The 11,356-nt window shown below is 34.2% G+C and overlaps 1 protein-coding gene across 1 annotated transcript in view; it reads right to left on the minus strand.

Annotated features, from left to right (window-relative positions):
* Nucleotides 1-7,066: 7,066 nt before the first annotated feature.
* Nucleotides 7,067-11,356, minus strand: part of LOC148953756 (pyridoxal phosphate homeostasis protein) — a 22,814-nt gene continuing 18,524 nt past the window's right edge. The window contains exons 4-5 of the mRNA XM_089086802.1: nucleotides 10,458-10,556; nucleotides 7,067-7,266 (exon numbers count right to left, since the gene is read on the minus strand). Coding sequence (XP_088942928.1) covers nucleotides 7,177-7,266; nucleotides 10,458-10,556 — 189 coding nt within the window. The 3' untranslated portion in view covers nucleotides 7,067-7,176. The remainder of the gene's footprint in view (nucleotides 7,267-10,457; nucleotides 10,557-11,356) is intronic.

Consider the following 11,356-nt stretch of genomic DNA (forward strand, 5'->3'; position numbering starts at 1 on the left):
ATTTTTGTGACTCATTTTTAACTTATTTTAATATATGACATTGATGCTTTTTCCCCCTTAAGGTAAAGAATTTTAGGTACATTGCACTTTTATGTTTTATAAGCACATCTCAGTTTTACAACAACAACAAAAACAGCTTTCACGACATTGGAGGCTATCACCCGCTCAGTCTCTCCTATAATACAGTTAACAATATTTGGCCTTTTCCTACGATATATTTTGTTACTTAGAAAATTACGTATATACTGCAACTTCCTTTCAGATGAGTCCTAAAACAGCTTTCTATGATATTCCAGTTCCTCAATGGCGGTGAAGAAAAACATAACAAAAAAGGACACATCAGAGCTACCCGTTCAAAAAAAGAGATTTTCCTCTTTTGATCAGAGTGGGTGGGGGGTTGTAAGTTTCCTGAATGGGGTTTCGAGAAATAGAAAAACCAACGACGTACTTTTCATTCCAATCCGGCACCATTTTTTAGAAATTTCACACAATTTTTCGAAATTCCTGTAAATTTGTTTTCGCAACAAACTTTTACTGTTAAGACGAATAGAAATAACGATTATCATTCCTGAATCAGCTAGAAATGTTAATTTTTCTTACTCGACAGTTTTCTAGAAACGCTTTTAAATTTTTGGTTATTATGGACCGTGAATTGATCTTTACTAGATTTTAGTTATTGCTGCAATCATGATACAGGGTTCTTAGAACACATCCCAGCTATCTCGTTCGCACTTAACATGGTCAAAAGCTTTAGTGCAAACTAAAGGTACCTTAGGGGCTAGACAGTTGCTCCTTTTACTGGGGGCAGTGAGGTGCATTTGCTTTCTCCCTAACTTTCAAACACTGATAAATAATCTTTTCTACATTTTAAATACCTTTTACCTTCCCTGACAGTTTCGTGAATAGGCGCTAATGGGTATAGAGCCTCCTCTCTTCCACTGTTGCGGGTGGGGTAATACCAAACCAAATTTGATGAGCTGTTGGTGAAACACAAAAATACCCAAAAATTCAGGGGATAGTGCAAGCCCTGCTTGATTTCTAATCAGGAAAATCGAAATACTAAACCACACGAGAAAGAAAAGTTCCGACTTTACGGTTGGCACAATAAAGAATTGCCGCAAAATTAATTCAAAGTCAGCCAAACGCCACCGCCTCTGCCGGCGGCGCACAGGCGGCGTAGCAATACTTTGGCGGCGGTCGACCGGGCCTCTCGTCGGCAGTGTTTGGTCGATCCGCCGGCGCGGCGCCAGGGTCTAGCTAAGACCCCGGCTTAGCTAGACCCCGCTTAGCTCTTTTTCTTTTTTCTAGGTTTCCATTGAAAAGAATGCTGTTGCTGGACATGAAGAGCCTTTTTATTTATTTAACTACTATTATACTTTTCTTTGTCTTTACTTTGCAAAATCTTATCTTTTTCTTTTTCTATGTTTCCATTGAAAAGAATAACCCCAATAATCCTTATTTGTCCTCAAATTGAATTTTATTTGCTTATGAGCGTTTTTAATCCCCCTGCCATAGTTGGTATTCTTAGTGGTAAACTTTAGCTCTGAAAAAGACGACTCAAATGGTATCAACTTCTTATATATTTATTTTACTTCCAGAAAATTGTCGTGGGTTAAGCCTAAGCTGAAATATCAGACAAGCAGTGCTAAATCTTATTTCCCTGGGAAAAGTATTTGACTCATTAACACATAAGATTCTTCTTTCGAAACTGCCCCATAATGGTATAAGAAGGAATGCTTGTTCTTGGTTTCTATCATACTTATCTGGTCGAGTCATCTCGGTTGATCCACACTTTTCTAACCCTTCTAAAACAGAGTTTGGCGTTCCACAAGGATCTGTCATTGGGCCGATACTCTTTTTTTAATCTACGTCAATGACCTTATTAATGCGGTTTTAATTTTAAATCTACCATTTGCTGTCGTCTTTGTCAACCAGCATCCGTCATTAATAGTGACAGGAGTTCGTCCTTACCGGATGCACTTATTTCTTTTGCTGATGACAGTACTCTTGGCACAGCTGGTAGAACTGAGTCTGATCTTCGTTCAAAGATGATAGCCCTTTTTCAAAGAGTTATCGTGTGGTTTGGTGTAAATTATCTTGCCTTATATGTCAGAAAGTCATGTTTTCTCATTTTCTCCAGAGTCTCAAAGGCTTGTCCTAACTTAAATGAAATACACGTATCAAGAGGTTCTCTAAGTAGACCTAAAGATCGTTACGTTCGATTCCTAGGCATCTTGCTTGACGAAAATCTTTCCTTAAAGCATCATATTGACCTGATTAAAATGAAAGTCTCCAGGAGTCTAGGAATCCTTAGAAAGTTCAAACACATATTCCCAGGGTCAATTCTTAGAATCTTGTTCTGCAGCCTAGTTCAGTCTTATATTTCATATTGTTATGTTATTTGGACGTCAACTTTTCCCTCTTCTCTGAAGCCACTTTCAAAACTTTATGATAAAGCAAGGACTCTTATTCAGGAAACTAACCGATCTTCCCTTAAACCCTTGCTTGATTTGCAATCTCTCAATTTTCTTTCTTGTTCTTCTTTCATTTTTTTTTTTTTTTGAGTTGCACGGCCATCTCCTGCTGCCCTATGTAATAATATATCGTTTGTTTCTGATCAATCGACTTTTCATCTCCGCACTTCCAACAATTCATAGATTCTTCATACTCTATCAGTGAGGTCTGACTTCAACCCTTTGACATCTTGCAACAGGATCTGGAACACGCTCCTAGAGTCTGCACGAAACTGCCACTCGTTTAGTATGTTCAAAAATTATGTTAGAGAATTTCTAGGTAGTAATTAAATTTTTTCCGATTTCCCTTGGATTTAATGTCTCTGGATTGAGTTGGATATTTATTTGTGTTGGTGAAATCATGCACTACCCGCTGCCTAGCTTTTCATATTTTGGGATTATTAAGGTGGGCGACTGGATTTTTTGGATTTTGTTTATATTTTTTTGTGTTAGTATTTTTTTTCTCTCCTGTTCTTTCCCGGCCATGGAGGCTTATGGGGGAGATTGTATTAAAGTAGTTTTTTTGTTTATGAATTTTATTGTTCAATAAAGAACTCAGAAACACATAACTCAGAACTCAAATGACCATCTCAAAATTTCTATCAGATGCATTTCGCGAAAATACGACGTGTGCGTGTGTGTCTGTGTGTGTGTGGGGGGGGGGGGGTATCCACCCTCTGATAACTATGACTCTTAAAATGGGCGCAAGAATTTCTGATCACCAATCCAATAAGCCCCCTCGGAAATTTATACGATCACCCTGTCTATATATACATATATATACATATATATACATATATATATATATATATATATATATATATATATATATATATATATATATATATATATATATATATATATATATATATATATATATATATATATATATATATATATATATATATATATATATATATATATATATATATATATATATATATATATATATATATATATATATATATATATATATATATATATATATATATATATATATATATATATATATATATATATATATATATATATATATATATATATATATATATATGCCCCCGATCAAAACTTGCACCTTATATTCCCCCGATCAAAACTTGCAACCCTTGCCCTGAGGGATGTGGTGGGGGGGGGGGGGTGTTTTCCTCAAATACATAATTTCCGGATCTTTCAACTAAGTTGAACAAAATGGTTATCTCAAAATTTTGATTGGATGTGTTTGGGGAAGTGAGGGCGTTGGAGGGGGGTTAGCTGCCCTCCGATCACTTTCGTTTTTTAAAAAGGGCACTAGCCCCTTCAATTGCCAATCGAACGAGCCTATTTTGAAGTTTCTACGACAACCCCTTCGAAACAAAGTGCCCTGGTCTAAACAAAAAAATAAACAAATAATACATTGTGCCCACAGCGCTCTTTAGTTAGGCAGCGCTATTGCGCTGCCTATGATAAAAAACAAAACAAAAAAATTAATCCTTCTTAAGCTTTCGCTTGTTTGGAGTATATAAATCCCCTTAAACATATATAATATCATTAAATAAGGAGGTACTGACGTGTTATCCTGACCACACTCAAGAAGTGAAGTTAGGCCAATCATAATGAAATATACCTCTAAATATGATGAAAATGTGATACTTTAGCAACAAAATTATGGAAACTACAATAGAGAATTAGGGAAAGCAGGCCACCCAGAACGCATTATATTAAATACCTAACAGAACCCTCAGGCTAAGCTGATTATCTGAGAGTGCACACACAAAAGGCGGTTTTAAACAGATCAAACTTTGTGGTCGGGTAACACATATGTACCAGTAAGGGAAAAAGTTTAGAAAGAGGAGAGAAGAAACGAAAGAGAGAACAAACAAAAGAGAAAAAAAGAGAAGAAATCCTATACCTACTCGGCTCCTGGTGCGCTACAACCCTTGCTACCAACAATTCATTCCCCTCCATCCTTGCAGTGGCTTAATTTTCCGAATTGTTTGGCTTTTACGAGTTTTAGTTTGTATGTATTTGCTCCTGTTTTTGTATTTGATTTTTTTTCATTTTCTTTCTTATTGTTATACTCCATCGTCATGCCTTGTATTTTTGATGGGTTATAAAATAAATTAATTATTAATTAATTATCAACACACCAAAAGCCTTTGCATCCACCCAACAACAAAAAAGCCATTATTTATTTTTATCAATTTACGGGGAACTTGAGACCAGATCAAATTCAAACTGTTTATGGTTTCTACTTATCGACAAATTTCTTTAAAGTTATATTTCACTCTCTTTCACTCGTTATATTTCTCAGTTATATTTTACTCTCTTTCACTCGTTATCTTTCTCAGTTATATTTCACCCTCTTTCACTCGTTATACTTCTCAGTTATATTTCACTCTCTATACTCGAACTTTTGCTGAGTCACGATTATGCTGCACGATAGGAAAAAAGAACTAGTTCGACTTTTTGCCAATTAAAAATCTCTCGGAGCGAGTCCGGTCGCTTCCCATTTTACGAGTCAAGTCTTGGAGCTAATTGTCCTAATCAATCAATTCAAACAAATTCAGACAAATTGTTTTAAGATCTCTACGAAAATAATATTCGCTGGCGTTTTTTTAAAGATTCTGGAATGTTTTTCCAAACAGTGCAGCTAGAGGTGTTCTTACATTATAAGCATATCAATTAGGATAAATATGCACTTCATCACCAGTTATAAACAAATTTAGGAAACACCTATGGATTAACCTGGAATATCACCTATAAATGAATAATACATAGTAAAAATTTTCCTACGCCTGACAAAGGGATAATATGTAACTGTACATATTGAGAATTAATTGATACTGTTTTAATTGATGCATATTGAGAATTAATTGATGCTGTTTTAATTGATGCATATTGAGAATTAATTTATGCTGTTTTAATTTATGTATATTGAGAATTCATTGATGCTGTTTTAACTGATGCATATTGAGAATTAATTGATGCTGTTTTAATTGATGCATATTGAGAATTAATTGATGCTGTTTTAATTTATGCATATTGAGAATTAATTGATGTTGTTTTAATTGATGCATATAGAGAATTAATTGATGCTGTTTTAATATCTCCCGTCAAAACTTGCAATGCCATATTATGCATCAAACGCATAAACAAATAGACAGTTATAATAACATTCTAAGCAAAAACACACTAAAAATCTAGTGACAGATTGTTTTTTTCTTATCAAATATAAATTTTCTGTGTGTTCATAAATTACCTTTGTGCTCTTCGCGTAAGTTTCCGATAATTAAGAGCAGACAGTGAAATCTGATTGTTTGAATTGGTTAATTAGAAAATTAAACAATTTTACATGTCTTAAAGAATGGGGAATTAATTTTGATGAAAAAGACCTCCATTTGCAGTTGCTATGGTCACCAAATTTAAAAACAGAAATTTGGGTGAAAAATCAGCAAAAAATAAGCTAAAAATATGAGGAACCAAATAGTTTAAAAGATTCAGTTATGGCTGGGAATTAACATATTGTTAATGATTGAATTTTTACGGACGAGAAGCGGATCAACGTTTTTCAACGTCCAACGCGGCAACATGACGAAACTATGACAAAGCCGTGAAAACTTCAAAATTTTAAAACAACCAAAAGAAGAATCTAAAAAAATACGGGTTTATTTCGTTATACAACATTATTGTGTTACTTTATTATTTTCAGGTCTGGATTTGCCAATAGGCCCAGGGTACACAATGCAAGGGGGTGCCATAAATTATTTGCACTGAAGAATCTTTTTCTTAACAAAACTGGACTGATATGATTTATCTCTTTCATTACTTTTGGCTCATCAGTTGCGATCTGTTCAGTGCTTCAACTATCCCCGAATTTTTGGAGATTTCCCCGAAAATCTCGCGAAAACGGAGCTGCAAAAACACTTGGGTGTAGAAGCGTCAAAGCTTTAAATCCGGCCCTTATTACTATTTCCGATTTTCCAATAGCTTTAGTTGGTATGGAAGTATCTAACCCTTCACCCCATTGGACGTGATTTTTTAATGCCTAAAAATGGTCAAAAATCTCTTTTTAGTATTATGTAAATATAAAAAATACTAGCTGCTCCAATAAATTACCAGCTGTTATTATCATGTTATTATTGACTGAAGCATTACTTAATTTATAATGTTAATATATTACTTTATTATTCCCATTCTAATATCTACTATGTTTCTATATTATTCACCAGATTATGACTTAATATTTATGTAATAATATTTATATTTATGGCTCCTGGGGGTGATGATTATGATTATGAATATGATAGTAAATTTAATGAAAACGTTAAGGTGTAAGGTTTTTGGTGCTGTTTGAGAACTGTGATATAGATAGGTTGGTTTTTTTTTTTTTTTTTTTTTTTTTCATTGTTTTGTCATGTTAGTGTATTTTTGCCACCCCCTTGGACAAACTTTTAATTCTTGGGGTGGCCGCTAAACTGATGTTAAATTGTTTGTTTGTTTAGAATAAATCTCTCTCTCTCTTGTAAAAAAAATAGCCACTATCACTGAGATCCTGGTCTTAAGAGGTATGAAAATAATAGGAAAAAAAATTTATACTGCTAGAAAAAACAAATAAGTCATTCAGGGTTAAAATGGTGACGAAATAAAATCGATTCTTTTCCAGTAACAAGAAAGTTGTCCAGCGTTATTTTTTGACTTCCCCGGATTGCTTTGAATAATTTCTAGCTCCAAAAATTGTACTGCCAACTCGAATATTGGTACTTCCAAGCTCAATCTAGAAGAAATTACACAAACCATAAAAAAAATCAAAATAAAACTGATGCACGAATGTTAGAATCCAGGAGTAATATCTTTTTTTTACCATTTTTTGACCATTTGACCATTTAAATTGACCACTTTTCGGTCAATTTATATAGTAATTTAAACTCTTAATTAATAAGTAATAAGTAATTAATAAGTAAATTAGATTCATCTAATATACCTGGTTTTTAATTTCCTTTGAAAGAACGGTTTAGAACATTAGCGTTCTTTGTAAAGTTCATCGCTAAACGTAATTCAAAAACGTGTTAAAAAAGAGGGGCCACATTTAAACATAATTTACGTTCCATATTCAATTCAGTAGACGTAATCGAAAGAAAAATTTCAGCATAATCACATACAGATATGTAAAAATTTAAACCGGAGGGAGGATATTATCCTGAGGGTTCCAAAGCCTTGTGAAGTATATAGGAAAATTTAGAAAAAAATCGCAAAATATTGACTTTCAAAGGTTGCAGCAAAGGCCCATAATGGTGCATCCCCACAGATGGTACACTCCCCATAGTATTTAAAATAGAATACTGTTTTACAGCTAATAAAAAGCCTTCCGATTATGTACCAGAACAAGTGTATTATTCACTATTTAATATAACGAGAATGCAATAAAAAGCCTCCATTAGCCTAGCTTCACAATATTAGAACTCGGTCTTAAATAAAATATTTTCAAATATTCCGAGAAAATAATTATTTTGAAATTTCCAAGCATTTTGGAGGTGCAAGGACGGGGAGCTGTTCGAAAATTTGATCTGTTCGTGTTTTGGAAAAAAAAACTCCTCTGTATTACCCTAGGTTTACACTGTTAATTTAAAATTAAGGTGAACAGATTTCAAGGTGAATAAGGTTTAAGGTGAATAATTGCGTTTAAATAAGATAAAAGCCAGCTATCTAGGCACTCGTAAAACTGGACTAATGGTAACCTTTCTTAGATAAGAATTCATTTTGCTTTTGGAAAATCTACTAGGAAATGTTTGAATAAAATTCTCAAACTATGGAGGATTTTGCCTTCAATCCAACACACCTGGTAATATTCAAAAAGAAATTTCGCTACGGAAGAAAGCGATTTCGCTTTCTCTTAGCAAACTTTACTAATCGTCTGTCTTAACTTAATTATTTACTATTTTTTGAAAAACATTGTCAAACTTAAAATGAAAAGATATTACTATGAATGAAGAACAGAAACCAAAATAAATGAAGAACAGAATGAAGAATGAAGAACAGAAACGGACAGAAATTAAAATAAATAATAAATTCAAACTTAACAGGAATATAAATTAACAAAAATAAGATTAAGCCATCGCCTCATTAAAATGACTGACGATCGTAAGTTTCAAGTGGTTCAGAAGAAAAGTTTCATCACCTGGTTTCACCCCTTTTAGCGCCTCATTTCAGAGACCGGAAACATTTTTTAAAATAATGGACACAGTGAGATGAAAGCTTCCATCTTATTGCAGAAACAAATTGAAACATAAAAAAATTACATTCTTATGCTTGCTGACACATGAGGTGCAGATATTTGCACCTAGATTTAAGTGGGAATATCTCTCGTATTGATATTTGTATACATGTTTAATGTCTTCCTGTTTTCCGGGTGGCATTACCCCCTGGTCCATCTGCCAGTGATCATAGGGAGCATCCCTTTAAAAATCTCTTTCAAAAAATTCACCAGAAAAAAATAGAAATGACAAACCTGTAATATTTGTTTTATATTTTAAACCCTCTCCCCTCCTCGTTCTGATAACTATTTAGGCGGTATTTGGACGTAAGCTCGATCTAAAAACAAAGATTGAAGGAGCAAATAGTGCCCTCCGCCACGGTTAAGAAAGCCTTGGATAAAACCATTCGCAGTAACGCACTGTAAGTAAAGAGCGACCCTTGTCCATAAGAACTGGAACTCTTAAAAATATACTTCTGGTTACAATAGATGCAACAGCAAGATCTGTCATTTATACTGATCCTAAATATGCAACATATATTCATTTGAACGTTTCACATCACAGGCATTTACATTTGGAAACTTGCATAATTTTAGAAACAGAATTTAAACTTCTCTAAAAAGGGATTTGAAATTGATAGAAATTTTGAGATGAAATTATCACTGGATAGTGCCGCATTTTAGCATTCCGGCCGAAACGGCACCAAAATTTTATTGAAGAAAAACCGTGAGAACTTTTGAAAGACCATTTATACAGCCTCCCAGTTACACAGGCCACGCTGGTGTGGAGTATACCACTCGTGTCTAAACAAAAAGCAGTCCTTTTCTTTTCTTTTATTTATTCACCATAAAAGAACTCGATAGACAATTTCTTTATTCAATTTTTCACACAACATTCTTTTCCATTTTCATTCGTTGTTAAATTTTATGGCCTTGGTTGAGCCTTGGTTGGTTTTGTCTAGTTTGGCCTTGGTTGGTTTTGTCTAGTTTGGCCTTGGTTGAGCCTTGGTTGGTTTTGTCTAGTTTGGCCTTGGTTGAGCCTTGGTTGGTTTTGTCTAGTTTGGCCTTGGTTGAGCCTTGGTTGGTTTTGTCTAGTTTGGCCTTGGTTGAGCCTTGGTTGGTTTTGTCTAGCTGTCAAAAATCTCCTTAGAAAGATGGTAACACGTCAAAAGCCTCCAAGAGCCATACCTCCCCCGGCTACTCCCTCTTCTGCCATATCAGCCTGAATATCACCACTATATTCCTCAAGCTTTAAGAAAAAATTTGAAACTTTAATATATTTGAATCATAATGTTCCTCAAACATTACGAGGGTCCTTGTCTAAGCATCTTGTTTTAAAAAAACACTAAAGAATAGCAGATGTCCCTGAATATATTAATTGCAATCAAATTAGCCAAGTACATCCAGCTATATTTTCATATACTGAGATTTCGTGAACTTCTCGAGATCATAAGCCCTGATTAACCGAGCGTATACTTCTTTGTGAGGATCGGAAACATACTGGCTGTAGAATGAGAAATACCTGCAGTGTATAAAAAAGCTTTTTTTCTTCTTAAATTTGCTTCTTTTTTTGCTCCTTCTCTTTCAGAGAACAGAAGGTCTCTCAGTTTTTGCCTGGACATTCCCAGCTGTTTGAAAGCGGATATTCCACTGATAATGGACAGGACAAAGTAAAAAAAAAGTTATAGGATGGAAATAAAATAATTTTTTCCTACCGCATGCTCATAATCCGAAGACATTCCCATGGAAAGCTCTAGCTCTTCTGCTGCAATCCCCAAATGGGAGCTAACAGCGTCACGACAGGTGATAAGTCTCTAAAAAAAGAAAAAGAAGACATTCAGCATCGTGACAAACAAACATAATTTTATGAAAAAGTTCGTTGCGGTAACTGGGGCTGCTTTCACATTGATTCAACTGAAAATTCAAAAAAAAATCAAAGACAGTGTTCTATAATTTCCTGTAGTAAAATGCAATCAGGTTTCACTTTATATTTATTTATTTACCAGCTCTCCCGTCACGCCTAGCTCCGACCTCAAAATAAAGAAAAGCCAATAAAATTTCCACATGGAGAATCCATCCCCCTGAAAATGTGCCATTGCATATTAATAGCGACCGTATTTTTAAATTTTTGAAAAATTCCCTTTCCCGAAGATAATTCCTCCTCAACAATTTCCCTTAATCGGCAAATCGAGCACTGAATCGATAAACACGGACACCGATTTTTTTCCAATGTCATGTTTTCCACAACAGAGCTAATCTCAGACTGAATAAAGTTGTCTTTTGCCCTACATTTAAATAAATTATCTAAACAATAACTCATTTTGATTCCATACGCAAAGACTCGGAACATGATATGCATATCAAATTTATGTTAATACGGAAAATTCCCCCCACATAGCGGACTTGCCCCCCACGAAACAATTCTCCCTGAAAATTTTTACCCATGTGTAAATAACGATAGTATTTCAAGTTTGAAAAGTACTATTAAGCTGAATATCAAATTAACGAAACTGTTGAGTACCAAATACAGGGAATTTATTGAAAAAGAAATTTTATGGTTAGATCTCATAATTAACTAGCCCGTTAACTGAATATCCAGATAATGCGAATAGTC

This window comes from Artemia sp. Qi Xiang Cuo, chromosome 3 (genome assembly GCF_049724085.1).
Source record: "Artemia sp. Qi Xiang Cuo chromosome 3, ASM4972408v1, whole genome shotgun sequence".
In the NCBI taxonomy this organism is placed as follows: domain Eukaryota; kingdom Metazoa; phylum Arthropoda; class Branchiopoda; order Anostraca; family Artemiidae; genus Artemia; species Artemia sp. Qi Xiang Cuo.